General features: G+C 34.3%; 1 protein-coding gene across 1 annotated transcript in view; it reads right to left on the bottom strand.

Annotated features, from left to right (window-relative positions):
- LOC138715331 (synaptic vesicle glycoprotein 2B-like) overlaps positions 1-24,689 on the bottom strand; it is an 86,346-nt gene that overhangs the window by 45,161 nt on the left and 16,496 nt on the right. The window contains exons 5-6 of the mRNA XM_069848125.1: positions 19,721-19,842; positions 7,891-8,129 (exon numbers count right to left, since the gene is read on the bottom strand). Coding sequence (XP_069704226.1) covers positions 7,891-8,129; positions 19,721-19,842 — 361 coding nt within the window. The remainder of the gene's footprint in view (positions 1-7,890; positions 8,130-19,720; positions 19,843-24,689) is intronic.

Below are 24,689 nucleotides of genomic sequence, written 5' to 3'. Positions count from 1 at the left end.
TGAAGATTTCGTTCCGTCTTTAAAAAATTCAGTTTGATTAGTTCTGCATTTGAAAATTTTTACATAGATTACCATAACTACCATGAACAATGGATATGGTGTACATTATAGAGCTTTGGATATTATGACTCTGGGTATCAGAGTGAAGTGGACATTTTGACTCTGGACATCAGAGTGAAGTGGACATTATAGAACTATGGATATTTTGACTCTGGACGATTTAACATGGACATTTTCAACGTGGACATTATTCCATGGACATTTTGACGTATGGACATTATAATCCTGAACTTTATGTCTGGTAACCCCGTAGGCTAATTATGAATGTTGATCCCATTAATTCATTTACATTTTATGTTCCAAATAATCTCAGGAGTCACCTCCATAAACCGGGGGAGAACTTCGTGAATTATCGTGTATAATGGAACCGTTCACAATAGAACACGTAAACATAAACTTAAACGTTAACATAGAAGCTTGCAAGTTCCAAGTTTCTGAGATTACGGTTATGCGAAACGTAAGAAATCAGCCAATCATAGCTCAATGCTGTTGTTCGCAGTTGCACAATGGCGTCGTTGGATGAAATGTTAGTTGCGGTTTACCAGATACATACCAGTGTGCATGACAAGAAAATCAACTCATACAAAGATGCAGCGTTAAAATGTATGGGACTCAATTTCACGTGACAAACTGTGAAGATGAGTAAAAAATGTTTTATGTCAGTGTTAAAATGAATAAATTGTATTAATGTAAGGACATAACCTATTTCGTTCTGTAACGTTTTGCAACGTTTTAGTTATTTATTTTTATTGTTGCGTCTATCGCAAATATCGTGGAATAAGAAAATACTTTGAAATAGTAATTTTTATTTCATATGGAAATTCTGCATTGTGTTGCAGTTGATGTTTGTCAGTTAAGAATGAAACTGTTACGAGAACGATACAAGCAGCCATTTTGAGTCAGCTGTCATTATTTCACTTGTTCTCTTTTCTGATTGGCTAATACGTACGTTCGCGTCTTTCATTATGAATGGTTACATCCCAGTAATTTTACAGGCTAAAGTTTTATGTTATTACGTAACATTTAATTTTCATTGTGAATGGACCTTAAGTCTGAAGTTGACGCAGATCGTTTGCATTCCGATAAATAACTGCATTGTACTATGCTTCTTGAGCGGAAACAAAGTTACAAGTACTAATCAAGCAGGCGGCCCGGCTTCGAGTCCCGGTCTGGCCTGGGATTATTCATGTGAAAAATACATAGTGACACTTGTGGCGGACTAGGTTGCAGTTAGGGTTTTCCTTCGGGTTCCCCCGTTTTCCATCTACCTCATTCCGACAAAATTTCTCCATTCCGTCATCATTCTATCTCTATAGTATTCCCTGTGAACGGTCTGGCGACGCACGAAGTGGGCTGGCCGAGAGGCGACTGGGTTCATAGTATTATAACTACAAAGTAATAATTCTTTATATGCTTCAAATAGTTGCAGATTTTAATAGTAAATTAATTGCAATTATTGTAAGTTTTAAAGGACGGAAAACTGATTAAGAAACGTTTGCAATGGCCGCACTTTTTCAGTTCTTGGAAATAGAACACTTCCATGTTCCATCACATACAGAACTACCTAACTTGCTTATTTACTTACTTATGGCTTTTAAGGAACCCAGAGGTTCATTGTCGCCCTCACATAAGCCCGTCATCAGTCCCTATTCTGTCCAAGATTAATCCAGTCTCTAGCATCATATCCCACCTCCCTCAAATCCATTTTAATATTATCCTCCCATCTACGTTTCGGCCTTCCCAAAGGTTCTTACGAAACCCAATAAACTACCTAACACAGACATAAATTTTCCGTTTGTTTTATTGGGTGAAGAAGCTTATTCCCTCTTTTGATACTTATAAAACCATATCCCAAAATTGATTTCAATTATTTGCAAAGAATCTTTAACTATCGGCTTCCACGAAATTTCAACTAAATAATGGGTCCTATTGAAACACATTTTGACCTAACGATACTTACGTATACATTAGTTTGTACTTTATGCAATTACGTTTTGAATAAAGGAAGGGTAGATCCAAAGTTCAATTATTTTTCAAGAGAGTCAAATAAAAATTTGCGAGGTTCATGACACAAATTCCAAAGTAATGCTCAGAATGTAAGTGAACAATTATTGCAATATTTCAATGAGACTGGAAACGAGCCTTGGCAAAATGATTATGCATTGCCCAAAAACGATATGAATTAGTGAAAGGCGCAAACAACGAAAACTGCATATAAGAGATATATAAAATGAAATAAGATTGTCTATAAAAATCTTTCAGAGCATAAACTATATGCTTCTCAAGCAATAATCTATTTATAATAATTGTAATTGAATGTAAAAGTATAATAAATTAATTATTATGGAATTGCAATAAACTGTAAAATAAAATATACTGATACTGCAGTATAGTCTCGTTAATCCGAACTACGCTAATCCGAAAATCTGGTTAATCCGAACAAAATTATATATATAACAAATTTATTGTAAAAGTACAAAGTAGCGAAGAGAAAAAATTTATAAATTCACTCAATTTCTTTTACTTTAAAAAAATTATGAAAATAGCACATTCAAGGGTACTTACAATATTGTTCTGTACATAATTTATGCATCTGTCATGCTCATAAAATCAGTAATTTTCTGTTGTCCTAATGAAGTGAACCTGTTGGTTGTGGTTCTAAAAATAGCAACAGGATACTCCCACCACCGTCTCTCAGCGTTCGTAAATAGCATGCATTGCATTAGAGGAAATATTTCGATTAAACCGAAAATCTTGTAAACCGAATAGGTCTTGGTCCCAATTAGTTCGGACTAACGAGACTCTACTGTACGGTACTTTTTAACAGCAAAGCCAAGTGTCTGCTGCCACTAATTTTCGAAGTTGCCGTGAAATTATATTGTTTTTTTTTAAGCTCCGATTTTAGGATCCACAGAGAATTCCTTATAAAAAATATCACTCATAAGTTATTGTTTTTCCATATATACCTTTCAAATAAGATGTCCACGAGGTGTGTGATGCGCTTGTTTAACCAACACTGCCGCTTTCTCAGTTCTTCAAGGTAGGAGTGGACATACTTATTTGCAGGCCCAGGAAGGATAGCCCGCCTGTCAGCGTCGGATTGATGGGTGCCACTCGGGCTATGAGCCCGAATTATATAATGATCGCATATAGACCATATAATGGGCCTAACGAAGTAAGGGCAAGGATCCATCCCGGATCCAGTAATTGTGAAATCAATCAATCAATCAATCAATCAGGAGTTGACATGACTCTGAGAGAAATCGCAGCTTATCAATGCGACTGCTGTAATACGATGTTATTTTCTTGCATAGAAAAACAGAGCTCGCAGTTTCAAGCGTACCACTCTCTTCAAATGCACAATGTCATTTGTGCTATATCAACGAAATGTCAAGCAAATCGTATTTGTGATGTTACCAATCTCTACTCGTATCTAAGTCTGTTTCAAGGTTTCTTTAAGAGTGGTTTTTCCTTAACATTTTATATCTTTTGTTAAATTTCACTATATATTTTATTCATATGTTTTTTTTTTAATTATCCCATGTAGCGCATTGTATTTAATTACATTATTCTCCATGTCAACATTCATTTGACCTGATAATTTTACGTCCTAAATAACCTATAAGAAATTTGATGTCTGTTCTATAATTTTATCAATTATTATGACTTTATTGTTCTGGAGTTCCTACCTTGAAAACCCATTGATTTGGATTCCTTCGTGTTTCTATCGGAAACCTTTAGTTTCCCTTGTTAGTCAGAATATCATTATTTCGTATAATCAGTGTCGAAATACTTCCTATTTAGCTACCGATATATTGAGAAATATGTACAGTGAGTCCCAGCGAACGTTTCCGGTATTTATATCAGCCGACTACCGGGAGATCCTGCTGCTACCGTCGCTGCTTGCACCAGCGAACTCACCAGGTTACAACTTAAATTATTATGTTATATTAGTAATACTATACTTGGTCTTAATTAACAGGGGGTTCACACCTGTGGAGTAACGGTTAGCGCGTCTGGCCGCGAAACCAGGTGGCCCGAGTTCGATTCCCGGTCGGGACAAGTTATCTGGTTGAGGTTTTTTCCGGAGTTTTCTTTCAACCCAATATGAGCAAATGTTGGGTAACTATCGGTGCTGGACCCCGGACTCATTTCACCGGCATTATCACCTTCATTTCATTCAGACGCTAAATAACCTAAGATGTTGATAAAGCGTCGTAAAATAACTTACTAACAAAATAGCAAGCAGATCTGTCACCATGTGTTATTTAATTCTGGAGAATATTACAAAAATAAGTTTTATGAAACGAATCCTTACACGCTGAAGGAACTTCAAAATATTAGAACACAAATTCGTTCTGTTAGCGCAGAGAGACTGGTGCGTGTGAATGATAGTTTCTTACGACGACGTTGTGAAGTATGTATCACGCAAGACGGGCAACAGTTGTAGTAGCTACTGTGAGGAGGGTGAGTACCGAACTTTATTACTAATATAATATAGTACGTAAGTTGTAACCCGGCGAAGCGCAGTGAGTTAGCGGACGCGAGCAGCGGCGTTAATGGAGCTGCTGATGGCCGATAGAAACGGTTGGAACGTTCGCCGGGACTCAATATATTTTCTCAATAACAATGGAAATAATAGTTTTCGCAGAGAAATACACACTCTTCAGACACAATGACATCATATTACGGCAAAACTGCTGCTGCGGTAGAATGTGAATTGACAGGACAATTCCAAGTGCTCCGAAGAAATCTGCCCCGTTTATTAGAATGTGTCGAGAATAGAACTCGTTTCCTTTTGCTTGGAACATGCCAAGTTAGTCTCAGCTAGCCTTTTGGCAATTATTATTTTTCTGTCGCAGCGGAACTCGAGCACGTAGTACAGTATACGGAAATACGTAGATAGCAAGTAACATACATTAAATTTAGCATATAATGAAAAAAAAGTAGGAATATTTCAATAACTTATGTCGTCGTCGTCATCATCATCATCATCATCATCGCCGCCATGTAGTCACCAATCAGGTGGCCCGTGGCGGCTTCAACGAAGCTTCTAAAATCCTCTTGAGAGATCTGTTTTTCCATCCGTGTCATATGTTACAACAAATAATTCCATTTGGACATTCACAGCTTGTCTTCCAAGAATTTAACCTTCAGTTAGGCCGTGTCTCAAAGCTATATTTTCAGCTAAAGTGAACTAGATAGTTGTCTAAAAAGCCGGATGTAACATCAGAAGTCATGATCCAAAGCTACATAGTGCATAGCAATCAAATCCAGCTAATAAGCGAAAATGCTTGCTTGCTTGATGACTTGTCGACTAAACAAGTGTATAGTTTACAAGTCATCTAGTTGCTAGTCACTAGTGTGTAGTATGGGCTTGAGTTTTGACAAACGGCCTTAATCGAATATAGCAACTACTTCATGACGTAGACCTAATAAAGCATATCCCATCGTTCTTCTAAGAAATCTTGTTTTTTCAGATTTTAGCCGCTCCGCCTGTCTCTTTTACAGAGGAACGGAACCTCATTTTAAATTTTATAATAGAGCTCTGAGCGCAGGTATATATTTTTTCAATTCAACAGGCCTGTATTTTAAATTTTTAACGTAAATTTTTTAAATTAATTTAAATATTTATAGGGTAGTGTGTTAGTCTAGCGGTTAAATCGTTTCGTAGCAAACCGAAAGATTGCGGATTTCATTCCAAATGTGGAACCAATCCAATCCTTCCTGCCGCACTAAGACCCTAGTGTTTATTCAGCCTGTAACAGAAATGAGTACCTACTATGGGTATTTTCTTGGGGGGTAAATGCGGCAAACAAGTAAGAGTAAAAGCGCTATTGCCGATTGTCTACCTTAACCTCCCACTTCTGTATGTGTTCGCATGGCCTTAGTAAGGATTACTTTCCTTTAGATTGTTTATAATTCCCAAAATTTGTAATATTTTGTAATTTTACTAAAAGTCTCTTTCATCTTAACATGAAACAACGCGGAATAGGTAAAAACAATCGGTGTGGTCTAAGGATAGCAAGCGAGACTCGTGCTTCGAGGCTACACTCGGACGTGAATTCGAATACCGCTTCGGCTGACTACTTGATTATTTTTTAGGTTTTTCTCAACTGTAAGGCGAATGTCAGATATTTCTAAGGCCAGTTCTCAAACTATTCTTGTTATTTTTAATAGGTTATTTAATTTCTATAGTTATCCCGCATCTGAATGAGATGAAGGTGGTAATGCCAGCGAAATGAGTCCGAAGTCCAGCGCCGAAAGTTACCCAGCATTTGCTCTTAATAGATTGAGGGAAAAATCTCGGAAAAAACTCAACCAGGTAACTTGTACCAACCAGAATTTGAACCTGGGTCCGCTCGTTCCACGGTCACACCTACTAACCGTTACACCACAGTGGTGCACTCTCTTTTCGTTAAAATACTATACAATCTCGTTACAACCCATTTCATTGTCGCTACATAACCTGTCAGTTGATACAGCATCGTTAAATAACTAAATAACCGATTTATAGGAATAGATAAATGAATTAAGTTTTCAAGAATGTTGTTATCTAGTGCAGTCTTACTTCTTACATATAGATCCATGGAAGTTATGATATGGCAACAAAGCGATTGAAGAATTTTCTACCCTTTTCCCTCAAAAAGGTGTTAGTGCAAACACTCGTGATGCCCCACTTCGATTACTGTGATATTCTGTGTACTGACCTAAGCGTTACTTTGGCGCAGAAACTACAACGTGTTCATAATATGTGCATCCGTTACGTCTGCAATATTCGCCAGGCTGATCACGTAACACCATCCCTCCAAATGTTGTCCTGGCTCCGTCTAGAAGATCGTAGGAAAATCCACTGTCTTTCCCTTCTCTTTCACATATTGCATTTCTCCATTCCTGCCTATCTTGTGTCTCGTTTTCAAAATTTATCCACCCATCATAACTTAGACACACGATCACAACACTCCTCAATATTATCCATTCCCTCCCACCGAACATCCTCTTACTCATCTTCTTTCAATGTGTCCGTTCCTCGGCTTTGGAATTCTCTACCGAGTAATGTCAGGGACTGTCAGACATCAAACCAATTTAAGAATAGACTAACGAAATATTTTTCTTACAATTCTTGTTAACAATAATAGCTGTTTCAGGCTTCTCAATGTTTAAATGGTTATATATATATATATATATATATATATATATATATATATATATATATCACAGAATAAATATTTAAATTATCTCATTATTATCATTATTATTATTATTATTATTATTATTATTATTATTATTATTATCACTATTTCTTACCAATGCTTATTATTGTCACACTAACATTACTTATCCAACTTACATTATTTACTTTCATGTTGTTTTATGGTCTAGATATTAATGTAATAACTATGTAACCAATTGCACTCAATTAGAATTAGAGTCTGGCTGGGCGGAAGAGAAGGCCTACTGGCCTTAGCTCTGCCAGATTAAATATATAAATTATTATTAAACAAATAAATTATTAATTATTACGTAATGTCGGAATAAGGAAGCTAGAGGAATTGCAAGTACTCTGAAAAGATAAAGCAGTCGCATATACATCACAAATCTGACAAGACATGACCAAGTTAGAACCCCTGTCCCATAGAAACAGTCAGATTCCATGTCTCATAAGAGCAAGATACACAATAGATAATTTTATTATTGTTTTCAGTAACTTACTCCATTGGCGCCTAGCCAGGAGAACAAATGCTTTGAGTGAAAGACAAATAAACTAATATGAGATAGTGACATATTATCTGTTTTGCTGTAGTAGTATTGTAGACGTCTGTAGCTTACCGCGTATTGTTTAGGGCTCTGACCCGAATTGATAGCATACACCTGCCGTAAAACTTCCATAGCCTTCTCCTTTTCGCCGATGGAGAGAAGGAATTTAGGGGACTCTGGCAGGAAGATGAGAGCAGTTGAAGCGATGAAACTGGGCAATGAAAAGATGAGGATATATATTCTCCATGACGAGAACACTATGTACCCAAAATCCAAAGCCCATTCTTGAGGTATTATCAACCACGCCAACCCTGCGATAAAAGTACACATTAATATTAATCAATTTACGCTCTGATGTAATTATAGGCCTACTTACAATTCAATTGCTACAAGATTTATTTTTATAATTTAAAAGAGTTACAAAATCATACAAACACATCTTCAATATATCTGTACGCCATTTGTAATTTTTCATGGAAAAAAAAATATATTATTTTAATTGGTTTATTTTACGACTATTTATAACTGCGATGGTTATCTAGCGACTAAGTGAAATGAAGGTGATAATGCCAGTGAAATAAGTCCAGAGCCCAGAGCCGAAATTTACCCAGAATTTGCTCTTAATTGATTGAGAGAAAACCCCGGAAAAAACTTCACTCAGATAACTTGGCCCGGGCCAAAGGGGCAGAGTGGTCTCAGGGATGGGTCCGGGTGAATTGCCACAAAACCCGAACAGGTAAAGATAGTTATAAGATCAAGATACGTTAATTGCCACAAAATTACCTGCGGTAAATTTTAGAGTTGGTATCTGCGAGATATGTTAATTGCCACAAAACTACCTGCGGTAAATTTTAGAGTTTGTACCTGCGAGATATGTTGATTGCCACAAAACTACTTGCGATAAATTTTGTGGTTGGTACCTCTGTCGATCAATTTGCTTATGTTTCGTATCAGTGTCTGTTCTGTCCTGCTTAGTGATGGCAGTGCATTTGACTCACAGTGGAAAAAGTAAACATCTTTAGTGATCAACAATTTTAAATTTTATGTTCATTATATATTTAAAAGTAACAGACATACAAAGAGGCTGTAGACAAAATATAATAGAAAACTTATCTGAAAAACCTTAAAAAATCATTCGTGTTGAATTGGCAAATCATGACAATGAACATGAGTTGACAATAGCGGATCTTTAACTTTTTAGACGAAATATACATTTTGCTAGGTCAGCCGTACATCCCGCATAGCCTAAAACAAGACGAGAGGTCCAAGAAGTGCTGGAATCAATGACCATAAAGACAAATAGAGGCGAAGATTTTATTCTTGCAAACGACGTACAAAGTGAGTTAGTTGATTTTTTCGTGTACCACAAATGTATCAGCTCTGAAAAATGCAGGAACTGTCTACATGGATGAGACATTTCAATATTGTACCCGTCACTTTTATTAATTGTATTTCGTGCATGACCTGTTAAATAATATCTACATACTTTTTTTATTCGCGCTTTTGCCAAATAAGGCACTTGGAACCCATAGGCTACTAGACTGTTAGGCGTTTTGAAAAATCTTGGAATTTCATTTAGGAACGAGGCATTAAAACGCAGAAAGTGATAGTAAGACTTTCTAACTTTTGTAACTTTTAACATTAATTCGTGACAGTAAGACTTAATTTAAGCTTTTTCCATGATATCTAACTTTTTTATAATCATCCAAAACAAGTATTCGACCAGATGGTCTGTTACGGTCTCATATCAGTTCAACTCTTAGCTGGGTGACCAAAGGATCTTCTGTCACGAGGAGCACACTGCAAGATTTGTTTTTGGATGCATGTTCTATTCATACTTCTGACATGATTTTCCCAGTTTTTCTTTTGATTGTTTACATATTGTAATATTGGTTTGATTCTGAATTCTTTCAAGATATCATTTCTTTTGTGGACCTTTTTTATGACTCATGAACTTCATCTGGTAGCTGTTATTCTTGAGGAATCGGGTCCAAGGTTCGCTTCTTTAAGATAAAACTGGTCGGGCAAGAGTTATATATATATATATATATATATATATATATATATATATATATATATATATATATATATATATATCAAGGATCTAGAGCACAAGGGATATAAATGACATAAACTTAATGTTGAGGAAAATGAGTTTAAAGTTAAGTGACAATGGAAAATTGTATGCAAATTCTACTATGTCTGTTTTGTGCTTACGTATTGAGTCTTGGTTATGCGATGTAATCCTCTGCCGCAGATTCTGAAGAAATTTTAAAGTTAAGATATTAAAAAATAATCATTTAATAATACGAAGTTGCACTTATACCTCATATGTTTCAAATTATTTTGCAGATTAGATGGGAGTACAAACTAAACGTAAAAAATGTAATGTGTAAATTACAAAATACATTCTAAAGTCAAACAAATTTACGTGTATGAAAGAAGTTGAAGACTTTTAAACATACAGAACGTCCATTTATGTTTTCCCCTAAAACATTAGTTTTTTTCTCGGGCGCCAAATGAAAAACTGTTTTAAGTAGAAGTTAACTGCAATGGGGAATCAATACTGTGGGTATATATTTCTTGTAACATTGTTCATTAAGGAGATACGAGTAATAACTTCATTTTTAAAGGCACCATGGACTTAAGGTATTCTCGATGAATCATTTAACCCTTTCAAGGCCTGTTAAAATGTATCACAATGTACCATTCTAATAAACAAAACACTGAGGGTGCAAAAAATATGGAACTCATAGTGTACGTACTTACTACAAGTCCAAAATAAAAAGACACTTTGTAGCACTGCAGTACCGTTATTGGGCCTTGTTTTATACATTACCCTAAATGGCAGATGATACGCAAGATTCTTCTCGATCTTTTGAAGGCCATACCGGTACCTTTGAGAAACAGAATGGTTATGCGGTACGAGCATGATGTACTGTATGCCCAGCGTATAACGCCTTAAGAGCCCGTCGTGATCTGAACCAAAAATAACATAGTAAGTGGATTGGACGTGATAAATCAGTTAGTTGGCCTGTTCGTTTTCCTAACATTACGCCACTACATTTTTCTTTGGAGAGCGGTCAAGGATGCTGTCTATCGAAATGTTCCAACACCACCAGAGGACATACAGCAACGAATTATTGATGCCTGTACATCCGTTGTAGCAACACTACGACATCTAAGGCATCATTCACCCAAAGATATAATTATGTATTAATTCTAATGATTACCACTTTGAGCAGGACATGTAGTTGTTCTGTTTTATTAGAGTACCAAAGTGCTACAAAGTGCCATTTTACTTTGGGCTTGGGGTAAGTACGTGCAGTATGTGTTCTGGAACGGAACAAACACCTTCCAGTCATTATTCCTATGAGCATTTTTTCTTATTATAAAATTCTGATCACATTTCCCGAATCAATTACAGAAATTATGAATTTGTGATTTACAGTCTAAATATTGATGATGAAAGATGAGTGGAACGGAGAAAAATTCTCTCCGGCACCGGGATTTGAACCGGGGTTTTCACCTCTACATGCTGATGCTCTATCCACTAAGGCACACTGGATTCCCATCCTGATGTCGGAACGAATCCTCTCAGTTTAAGTTCCACCTCTTGGGTTCCCTCTAGTGGCCTACCCTCATGCACTGCGTCATAGATGTATGACAGTGGGACCATGTCCACACACATGTGCAGAGGTGCACTCGTTATGAGTGACTAAATGGCCGGGATCCGACGAAATAAGGGCCGTCTGAAATCACTAAGTGATTCGTATATCATATATTATTATGAGGTACCGAAATACTACATATGATATTTCCGTGCTTCCGGTGTCGGAGAGAATTTTTCTCCGTTCCGCTCATCTTTCATCATATGATGACGCAGAATATCTACATGGAAATAGCATATGTACTTCAGTACATCGTAATAACGAAATATTGATGTTATGAATAGAGCCAGAATTTGACAATGAAATCTGAAATCATGTAACATCCTAAAATGAAAGAATAGAGCACAATGGATATAACAACAATATATCCCTTGTGCTCCAAACCACATAGCTGGTTAGTGAAGTAGTTTTTCTTTACACCTCTGTAATGTAAAACCTATTTTAGTAACACACATAGCCTTTGTGCACTGAATAAAGGGAAACTTTAGTTTCACTCTGCTATGTTTAACTCAAACATTATACTTCAAAATCAAAATTTGACTCAAGTAGACATAATTATATATATATATATATATATATATATATATATATATATATATATATATATATATAATGTTGATATGTTTCAATATACGTACCTTCAAACAATTGCCTGCAGAAATCACTCGAGAAATTTAAAAATGACTGACGCCGAGAGATGTGGAAAAATATAATTATTATTCAAACATATCAATCGACAGAAGTCCCAATGTCATTAAAGCAAAAATGAAAAGTGTTCTTGAAACGAATAATGGGTTTAGTATGATGTGCGATATACAAAATTCATTACTAAATTTTATTCACAAAGCTATTGTTCACTTGGTAATACAGTAAAGAACACTGTATCGTATTTCAGATTTGTTCCAGTCTTGTGATGCAGTACGAACATGTTAAAGGTACACAGAAGAATATCTCTTTTGATAAAGTGAAAATATACATTATTAATTTAACAAGACTAGATAATATAATTTGTTATTTATATAATAATATGTAAAAGTAAATTATATTATATTGAAAATTACGAAGATTATAATTGCCAATTCTTGTCTTTTTCATAGAGAATTATTTGTTCGTTGTGTTTCTTATTCCAGGGCCATGGATCATTGGCAAAAAGACAAGTTCAGTTATCACCGATTGTTAATGTATTTTTTGTTTGTTTCTTGACGTAGAGAACTGCGTTAACTACTGTTCATTCGACAAATATATGGTCCAAGCTCACACAACTTAACAGTTTCGGAATGAACTTCCTTCCACTGATTATATATTATTATTTCATTGTTTTCTGTATCGATGTTATTTATATTTGCTACGTATTTTTATACTGATTGAGTGGAAGAGGAGGCCTTATGACCTTAACTCTGCCAATACCAGTAAAATTAAATCAAATAAATAAATTAACAAATAATTTATCATAGTAGTATCAATCTTTATTAATAGAATGCATTTTCAACAGTCTTCGAGGTTTAGTTTTGAATCATGAATAGAATGTCAACTGCAGCGCATACAAGGTGCAAGTGTTCCCTCAAATAACTCTTTCACGCGCCAAATATGACGTAATGCCATTATAATCTATGAACTACTAACTTATCTTCATACGCCTTTGGACAGAATACGGTACCTAATGATAAGATACAATAGTACTTATTTTCATTCTGCACTGATCGATTTAGAAGCAGTAAGCTAACGACATAAAAAACTGGCGCAACCGAGAAAACCTATACCAAAATTGACTTCGTTTGCACTCACCGAGACTTGAATCAAGATAGAAAACCGATATTCTAGATATTACTGTAATTCTTGAGTCCTTTTAATTATCAAGTTCATTCTAAAATGATTATCTGCAACACTATTTCATATCAGATGATAAACAAAATTGCAGATTTTAAACAATGTTAATTTTGCGACTTTCTTTGTAAAGTGTTCATTTAGTTTTTCTCAGAAATCAAAAGTAATGGTTGTCTTCCGATAAGTCTATTGTAACACTTAAATTAATTAGATATGTATATCAGTCTAATGGCTTATATAATTATTACAAAAATAAATATCATAACAACATATAATAGGGTAAAAGTTGGTAATATTGTGATAGCTCTTTTTGAGAATTTATTACAATTATACTGAGCAAGAGGAAGATAGGTTTTTTGCGGTAAGTTTTAAGGGAATGTTCGTAGAAAAGTTTATACACAGAATCGGTCCTTCTCTCGCTCAGTAAAATTGTAATAAATTCTCAAAAAGAACTATCACAATATTACTCGTATCACAATTTACTAACCTTTACCCTAATTAGCTTTTATTCTAAGTATCTCACGATATAAATTACAATATCTAAATGTTTATGCATGTCAGTGTTTGGTTACAATAATGATCGACAATAAAATATTATATGTAAAAAAATGACAATAAGGTAAAAACTAATAAAGCAATAGTTACATCGGTTATTATAATATATTTGAATAGGCCTACTAATATAAGTGGAACTCGCGGTTATAAGTTAAAATTATAAAATATTTATAATATAATTGCAATATTGTACATGATGTAAACATAATATGATGTAATAAATTATCTCTTCAATGTGTTACGTAAAAACATTAAAATATATAAAATTGTAAATTCTTCAAATTTTATTGCAGCACAGACAGCCACAGAATAACATCTGATGTCGTAAGTCAATCGTCATTTAACATTAATTACGATTACTACAACAAAATCAATATGACTTAAGTTCTACTAGCGATTACAGTGAACGGATACTATTCGACGCCCATTTATAAAGTATAGTCGACTTAATAGGAGGGTTCAATTGTAATAGTCTTCAAATATGTGCGTCATATACTTCCTACAGTATACTCGGACGTAATCAAGATCACGAACATCAAATAGGGTAATTTCGTGGCAGTGGTTATTTCGTGATACTTTTTCTTTGCTCTTTCGTGAACTAACCAATGGTATTACGAGATTAAAATTTCCGCCAAGGGATTGCATATGTTGTCCGGTTTCCAAAATTATATAGCTACTATTTGTGTGACTATTGTAGCTGCTTCAGTGAGCTTTTATGTTTGGAGAGAACAAGTTAGCGTCGATTTCTCAGGCGTATAAAATTTTTGGATGTTTGTAGACTTATTACTAAAGGTAAGCATATGATATTTGGTACAATGATTTATTATATCTTAATGAAATTTTAGAAAATGTTTTTGGAATTTTAGATACAGCTGTAGTCGCCATATAGGCTTAGCTTTACTGATAGAAATCTTAGCTGTTTGAGGCGAAATTTTGTTGAGCATTAAGCGTTACATTTTATACTATTTTAAAAATTGTATTACAATACGAATTTTAGAAATCTGAAGATAAGATGTGATAACAAAAAAGAAAAGGGGGACGCAATGGGTTCAGTGTAGCTTCTGTTTGATTTGTTATCATACTAAGTGCCAATGATAAGTGCTAGATGACTTACTTGCAAGAATTGACAGAAGATGAAACATGGCTCCACCATTTTGGACCGGAGACAGAGGTAGACAATGGAGTGGCATCATGCAAATTCACCAAAGAAATAGAAATTCAAAAGTGCACCTTCGGCAGGAAAAGTTATGGCTATTGTGTTTTTCGATTCAGAAGGACTCTTGCTTGTGGACATCATGCCACACGGAACCACCATTAATTCTGACGCGTATGTGGCAACGCTCAAGAAACTTCAAGCTCGACTGAGTCGTGTTCTATCACATCGGGAGAAGCAGGATGTTCTGCTATTGCACGACAACGCACAGCCATAATATGTCAGTCACAAGACCACAGACCAGATCAGAAAATTCATATAGACAACACTGAAACATCCGCCTTACAATCCTGAACTGGTACCGTGCGATTACCATTTCTTTGGTAAACTGAAGGATCTCTTCGCGGAACGAGGTTAGAAGATGACTCCCTTGTGCACGCTACTAAAGAGTGGCTCAGATCTGTTGGTCCAGACTTTTACCGTGCTGGTCTACAGGCCCTCGTTCCTAGGTTACGTAAGGCAGTTGAAAGGGACGGGGATTATGTGGAAAAGTGACATTTTGTTCCTGAAGGATGTATCTACATTTTGTGAAAATAACAAAGCTGTAGGATAAAAATATAATTTTTAAACAAATGTTATGCATTACTTTTGGAGTTACCCTAGTAATATAGGCTATAGTAAAGTCCGTAATAAAAGTGTTCACCCTTTCAGGGCAAAGAAGATCCCTTTTCAATTTCAATTTTTACTTTGATTTCATTCCTATTATGTGTTGAAAAGTATTTCTATGTTTTCTTGCTATTAATATTAGACGGAATTACTATGTTTGAAGTATTGTAACAATAAATGAGAATTTCATTTGACTTTAATGAATTTTTCCACAATTCTTCTACCTCTCACGAAATTATCAATACAATATCACGAAATAACCAACCTTTCAGCTTAAGTGTAAAAGTGGTTTTTGGCACATATTCAAGAACGTATCCAATCTTTTATGTCTCCAGATTTGTACAGCAAATTATCGTCTTTTAGATGAAAAAATCGGAATAAGGATGTATTTACACATTAGCATTTTAAATTAATTTTCATGAAATTATCACGAAATTACCTATGTTTACCCTACTGTAGACGAAATGCAACAAATATTTTACATATAATAAATTTAAAACATCATTTATTCTATTTAATTATAACACACAATGGTAAATAAGTGACAAATAGAACTGTAATAAAATCATAAATTACAATAATTTATATAATAAATAAGAACTGAATTTATAATATGAAACAAAATTATTGCAAATTACACTCTCAATTGATATGAAAATTTAAAGAGTACTTTATAATCAAATGCTGTAATAAAATATGCAGAATTTACAATTTTATATATTATAATGTTTTTACGTAACACAAATTGTATATAAGATATTATATAAGATTACTATACACACATTGAAGAGATAATTTATTTTGTCATATTATGTTTACATCATGTGCAATAAATTGTACATTATAGTACAAATAGTTTATAATTTTAACTTATAACCATGAGTGCCACTTACATTAGTATTCAAATGTATTATAACAACGAATGTAACTATCGCTTTATTAGTTTTTATATTATTGTCAATTTTTTTCATGTAATATTTTATTGTAACCAAACATTGACATGCATAAAATTGTTGATATTGTAATTTATAGCATGATGATGTCAATAGGCGAAAACGTTTGCATAAGATACTTAGAATAAAAGCAAGTTATTATTATATTTTTGTAATAAATATACAAGTCATTAAACTGATATACATTATTAATTAAAATAACTAAAGTATGATTTCTTTATAAGCGAAACAGATGCGCTTGCAAGCGACAAAATGTGACATTTACAAATGCGCAAACGAACCTGAAATTTGGATCGAGAACAAGACTGCATAACAAAACAAAATTATTACGTGTTTACAAATAAAACACGTACAAACCTTAATAACACTCAGAAAAGTATAAATACATTTTAGTGCGTGCTTTACCAGTAGTAAAAAAGACAGCACCTCGGGAAGAGGTCACATAATCTACAAGGTGATTTCAAATTGTTAACTAAGGCACAATAGCGACAAGAATCTTACCAGGAGTAGCTATTTAACGGAACGCTGTGGCCAATGTTGATGTAAGTACCTGCATTCATTTCTTCGGTTTATCGTTCTGAGCCTAGTCATACTTCAGCAAAAGATAGTTCAGCTTATGTAACGAACTTTTGCTTGTTGCTGGTAACATTTTTACAATACGCGAGACATAGATATTTTTTTCCTAAATTATTCTAAACTAATTTAAGGTAAATTTGAAGTTCTATGTTTTTGTTAAGTGAATAATGATTGTCATATTTATATTTAGTTTTTAGTTGAAATTGCTGATTTTATATTTAGAAAATTGGTCAGCAGTTGATTCCGTTTTGCAACGTCAAGAACGCTGCGCACCAGAAGAAAGACTCCACATAAAATGACAAAAGTTCATTCGCACTGAAATACAATAATGTTAAAACTAATGGTACGAACCATATCGTTAATTGCGGTAACTCACAATCAGTGGCTACTCGTGATATTTTTTGTATGTAGGATAGATTGACGACTGATGAAAAAGACAGAAACTAATATTAATAATTACATAATATTAGTAATAATAATAATAATAATAATAATAATAATAATAGAGCATGCAAAATCAATACAAGTAGGCCTATGTTAGTCTTTGACTCACCAATCTGGAACTGGCAATTTATTAGTAGTGAAGATCGATTCTCCTCCCCTTTTTAGTTGCGAAGTGGCCCCTAAGCCATTGTACTGCCCGATATTTCCGATGTTCCGTCCTACATTTGCGCAATTAATTTCTTGCTATAGTTAAATTCTTCTAAATGATCAAATACAACTTCAGATATTCTTTCGGTTGTTCTGTCATCTGAAAGTCCTGTTAATTCTCGTATTTATTATAGGTTATTTTATTTATTTTATGTAATTTTCCTTTTTATTTATTTTGTTTTTTTATATGCCCATATCATTTTAAATTATTTATTATTTCCTTTATTCTATTCTTTTAAAATGACCAATGAACTGCATTTAAGGAGGCTATAAGGGTACTTGAAAATTCTTATTTCAGTCTCTGACAGGGTCTTCAACACCCAGAAAGAAGGGTTGTAATATTAGGATATGCGGTCATATCCTCAAACACGGTTAAACTCAAGCCATACCCCGCCCTCCGCACTCTCCCCTGCCCACTAACTTCAATGTTAGAAATACCGTTTGCTATAAGATATTTCGATGGTTCCTCGGAAATTATTTCTGAGCTGTGCAGTGGCGACAACTCACGACAGAAAGTGGAAGCTTAAAGGAAATTAATACGTCGGGACGCATTGAATATCAAAATCTGTAATTAAAATGTTTTCCCAGGAGTTAACATATATGTTCTATCCTCAGAGGCGCGAAATTAAACTACAGTATCATCCTCATTCATGGAGGAATTGCCACTGCTCACAATTGGATCGCGTAGTTGCAATCATAAAAATACTAACGTATTAGAACTTTGGTGGCTCTAAGTTTTTACTTCAAAACGAATAATTTAGTCATTCAACCAATCACAATGCAGGAGTGACGCGATATCAGACTGAGAATTGAATGGAGGAGAAGAAGAGAAACAATATCAAGAAGATTTTGTTATGGAAGAAGGGTACTATTCTCTTTCAAGAAACATATTGCGTAGGCAAAAACACACAATTGATTCCTTACATTCTATTCACAGTCTTACTAATAAACCGTGTATAGTTTTTATACGAGACTTATGCAGAGTTGAGACAGAAAACGTTACTAATAAGCCGTGAATAAGCTATGGACGTATAAACAGGCTGTAACTATGCAATGGGAATTGCTTTGCAATAGTTATATACACGAAACCCCTTGTTTAAGTGTTGTATATAGTGAAAAAATGGCCGCCCTCTAACAGCTGTTCGTATCGACTGTCATTTTATGACGATGGTTACCTTGTAACCACAGAAGAATAAACCAAAGATCATAGAATTATTAGAATAATATTGCTGTAGCTTGTACTCTCTGACCTAAATGTTGTTGTTGTTGTTGTTTTCTAATGCCAGGCGTTTGACAATAAAGTCATTTGGCCTCTTGCACTCCAATATTTTTCAAAGATATTATCATGACCAGCCAATGAAGCACAGATTTTGAGGTTCTTTGACCTAAATGTAGTGTGGTAATCGATTAGAGCCAGTTGTACTATCGATATTTAACACGCCACACTACAGCACTCTACCGGACGCAATAGAGAACCTAAGATATTCTATTACCTTTCGTAACGAAGTAATGACGAAACTATGACGTAGCTGTGTAACAGTCATACTGTTCTACACGACGTATGTAGTGATTATTAGTAAGGAATTTACACACTACTTATAAACGAGCTACTCATTGTATAAGTATAAGACAGTTAAACGTGTGTATATAGAGTTTTTATTAGTAAGACCGTCAGTCAACAAATATCACTCGTCAAGAATCTATGGGCATGCTTATTTCTTTCGTACATGTTTCTTATTCTGAATGTTTAAATTTTGTTGTTAGTTGTACTGTTTATTTTAGCCTAATATATTTACTGTACGTAGCTCGTTACTTTATGAAAGAGGCTTAGCATTGTATTATACTATACACACCTTGTTGCAACAGACCGCCGATGGACATCATAGGAGACATTAGCATAATGGCCTTTGTGCGTGTGGTCGCTGAGTGAAATTCTCCCAGGTACGCGAATATAACCGCAGATGGTGCGCAGATGCTGTAAATGAAACGAAACCAAATTAACACAATGCAAAGCAAAATCGAATCCTTATGACAGACGTTATAATAGCGTTGTAGTAGTTTCCAAGCTTTTAATACCGAAGACTCGAGGCACAGCAAGATTTAGCGGAGCATCCTCCAGACTTACAAGTGTTACGAAATATGTATATTAAAGCATACTGTGTATTTATGAAGTATAGTTTTCTAATATGAGGTATCGAACATAGAAAAGAGTTGTAGAATTATGAAATTGCAGATATGTAAACAAATAAATAGGTACTGAGAAAGATAATTACAGTCATATGAGACGTAGGTTTTAATACACATTAAGAAAAGAAATTACCATAATGCAGGAGAATTTGATTAATAATAACACTTTATTTCAACATTATAAAAATAAGGGTATCAATACGGGAGTAATGGATAAAATAGTATAACTTTTCTAAACAAATTGAACTGTGGACTACCAATATATGTTACGTAGCTATATCTTGGATGGACCAAGTTACAATCAACCATGAGGTGTTGCATAACATAGAAATGTCTCACGAAGCTATTATATTGGGTGAACAATCCTTCGCGCGCCCGCGCTTTCACGGCTTACGGCTAGTCGTCGGAATAGCTGCTAAGCTCTCGCCTCCACCACACTGAAAGTTCGCGTCAGGAGTCAGTGCGTGTTCTTTAGGCGACGTAGTACAGTACGTTAATGAAGTTAATATGGGTCAATTCAGGTATTCTGTTCCCTAAAAATAATCGACTTGTGCTGTCAGGAGATTATTGCAATAGACGTTTATTTTTAAGCGTTTATTAATATTTATTCTTAAATTTTTATTAGTAATAACTTGCACGACAAACGGTAGGTAGGTTTTCGTTTATTAGTAATAACTTACGCGAAACTGTAGGCACATTTTAAGTGTTTATTAGTAGAGAGCGGAATTTTAGGTTCTAAAAAGTGGCATTTTAGGCGCCTAAAATAGGCTCTTAAACTACTTTATTCAGGCTCTATAAAATAAAAAATAGACTTTTATTTGTTAAAGAAATTCTAGTAGTATAATACGTGTCAGTAGTATAACAGTGTTTTTCATTCACCAATCACATTTCTACAGTTTTCTTCACAGTAGGCTAGATGATCAGCACCTATTGTGGCTATTATTTCGCTCACTACTGTACTTAAAAATGGTGAGAAAAAGGAAGAGGTTATCTGTCTTGGAAGGTAAGAGAACGCTTATTCGGGTAAAACCCAGCGAGTTAGTGTTAAATTGCTGACAGACAGAGGAAGATATAATAATAATAATAATAATAATAATAATAATAATAATAATAATAGTAGTAGTATTAGTAATAATTTGTCCCGCAGGAGTTCTTTTACTTGCCAGTAAATCTACTGATATGAGCCTATCGCATTTAAGCACACTTAAATGCCATTGACCTGGGCCGGGATCGAACCCGCAAACTCGATCACAGAAAACCAGCGCTATACCGACTAAGCTACCCAGACCGACTCAAAGTCCCGGCGGTACTTCTCTATTGTGTTGTTCACTGCTAGGAAGAAGTTACTGTTACTGTACAGGATGTTAAGAAAAGCAGTAAACAGTTAGAAAAAGATGCAAAAATTTTAAAAACTTAAAAATAGGCACTAATGTCGAAATAGGCGTTTTAGGCACTATAAAACCCCTTTATTTATACCTATATTTCCATGAAAATTTTAAATATTAAATCTCAAGCCTGTAATGTATCAAGGAAAAAAATAGGTTTTTGCTTAAATTCCGCTCTCTATTTATTAGTAATAAATTGCGCGAAAAACTATTGGTATATTTTTAAGTGTTTATTAATAATAACTTGCGCGACAAACTGTAGTAGATTTTTTAAATGTTTATTAGTAGGCCTAATAACTTGCGCGACAATTGTAGGTACAGTAGTTTTACTGCGGACTTCCTGACACTCACCGCGGTTATTGTCTTGATTCACCCAAGACTGCAAGCAGTGGAAGCGGGCGCGCGTAGGGATTGTTCACCCAGTACAATCAAGGACGAAAACTTATATGAGGGGGGGTTACGTTATACACGTACCTAATATCAAATATAAACTGCTGCAATTAATATTGTTAAGGAAATTTTGCAATTTTTGAATGATTGTAAGAATGAGTACGTGGCTTTGTTTTTAGAGAACAATTGGCTGGCCAATTGCTTATATGACAGACATATTTTCCAAATTAAATGAACTCAATTTGTCCCTTCAAGGCTCAACCATCATTGTGTTCAAAGCTTATGATAAAGTCAAGTTAATCCATAAAAAAGATGAATCTGTGATTAGAATACGTCAAAAGTAATAATTTTTCTGCCTTTCCAACATTAGATTATTTTCTAAGTGAGAATGATTTTTTTACCGTCCTACTTTTGTGATTTTGTAGTATCCCATCTCTCTGCTCTCAATAATGAGATTGAAAGTTATTTTCCAGAAAATTACAGTGAATTCAATTGGATTCGACACCCATTCCTAAATTTCGAAAGTTAAAACTTGTCAATGAAACTAAGAGAACAGTTGTGTGATATTAGCTATGATTCTGACATTAAAACTAAATTTTTATATTCATATATAAACTTTTTGGATATCATTAAGGCGTGAATATCCTGAACTTTCGAATGGGGCATTAAAGTTGCTCATGCCGTTCGCAACATCATATCTTTGTGAAAAGGGATTTTCCTCTTTAGTTCAAGTGAAAAACAAGTACAGAAATAGACTTGATGCACGCTCTTATTTACGACTCAAGTTAACTGCACTTGAACTCAATATTCACCAGCTTAACTTATGCAGACACGACAGGTACTTCCATTACATTTGTTCGCTGGGTACAAAATATTTTAACAAAATTTCAACATATGCACAATTAGAGTAATATAGTATTTTATTAACATACAATCATACAGTATTTACTTTTTCATCAGTGATTAGAGTGTACTAATTCAACTTATGGGTCGCGTGAAGTTTAATATCCTTCAAGGCGGATCCCGGACTTATAAAGTTTGAAAACCACTGATTTACATAATACTGTAGAACATACTTGAAGATGGGATTCCATCTCATTTTACTTCAATTAAAATCACAGTATAAGAATACAACACTAACGCACAACCACCGTTAGCAGGCGATTAATGCGGCTGTTAGTTTCCCTATGTTTAAGCTGTCACGTTCTCCCTAAGCAACACAAAACCTTTTCTTGTTTTTTTTTCATGAAGTCTGAACAATGGAGAGTGTAGTCAGCATAATAAAATTATTTAATTTTATGAGATCAGAAAATCGATTTTTCGCCACCCTGAATGCTGATTTGGACCACTGTGCAGCGGTCAGTACATATAATAGAAGTTCTCAGTATTTGCTTAGGCCATAATGCCATTATAATAATATTATGCTAAATAATCATTATTATTGTTGTACCGTAGAAGAGGATAAAGTCAATAAGTGGGGGTATAATCTATCATTTGCGATTTTTATTGAAAATTATATATTCTCTCAGTTACTTGTTAAAATTTTGTTATGCTGACTTCATTGCCTAACATTGCAAATGTAAGCGACAGTGACAACAAAAAGCCAGCGCATGCCAACAATGGGAACACAGTGTAATTACCGTTGAAGTGAAAATTGTTATTCTCAACTTTTTCTCTTAAACGAAAACGAAGTCTTACAAACTCTAAATTATCGTCAGCAGTGAAAGGAGACAGGAAGTATACGTAAGTACTTTTCGTTGAGATTGTATCCTGAAATAATAGTTTTGCAGTTCGTAAATGTTAGTATTGAAACTTATTATTTTAAGAAAACTTGTACCTTTGTAGGGTTAAGTCGATCATGTCATCGACCTTCTCGAAGCAGATAGGACCAGCAGGAAGAATAAATTATTCACAGAAATACCTCCAACTAACACTTATAAACAGAAAAGTGTCATAGTATAGCTTATATTGATGAGATAGTGGGGAAAGAGGAAGACGAATGAATTTCTTGCGTAAGAGAAGCACTGCCAAAGGAACGTATTTTCTATACCCCTCTGTACCTGACGATGGAAAGAACGTAGCTTCTAAAGTGACATTAGGAGGGGAAGATTTCAAATAACTTCTGACATAATGTTGAATAGCATTTTGGATGATAATTGAAGTGTGGTATTTCAATGTAAATTTTGAATTCTTAAATCTCTGTTTGTTGGTATGTGAAGTATTAAAATGTGTTTTTATGTTGTATAAGTTGGCAATCATAGTCACGTTTATACAGTGGAGACCTATAAGCCTAATTGTATCGAATTGTATGATCACAGTAACAAAAGATACACTATATAATCCCCTATAGGCATATATTGTAGATTATTATTATTTTTTACACCCATTATAACAATTAAATATATGTAATACACTTAATTAGTATTTTAAAAACATAAACAGTGATCGATTTTACTCCGCAATATTTTAAAATCGATCTTAAACTAAAAATTCAATGGTGATCGACTTTACCCTACTTAAGCAGGTAACTTCGATCACAAGTCAAATAAAATAAAATCAGTCTTTGATAGATTATAATTCACTTCTTGTAACATGCCATCATAAGTGAAGGATATGACGACAAAATGCTATTTTCTGACGAACTTCGCTCCATTGCATAAGCTCATTATCATAAAAAAAATTGCAAAATTTTGATCGACTTTATCCTCTTCCACGGTATTGACACAAATAAAATTCACTTTTAAAATATGATAATTAAATTAACACTCTTTAGATGGAATAATCTCAGTCTAGTGGATCGCTATGTCCTGTGATAATTAAATTAACCTTGTTTATATAATATAATCTCATCTAGTGGATT

This window comes from Periplaneta americana, chromosome 15 (assembly GCF_040183065.1).
Source record: "Periplaneta americana isolate PAMFEO1 chromosome 15, P.americana_PAMFEO1_priV1, whole genome shotgun sequence".
NCBI lineage: Eukaryota > Metazoa > Arthropoda > Insecta > Blattodea > Blattidae > Periplaneta > Periplaneta americana.
The sequence above is the reverse complement of the archived record's forward strand: the minus strand, read 5'-3'. Positions and strand labels throughout refer to the sequence as shown.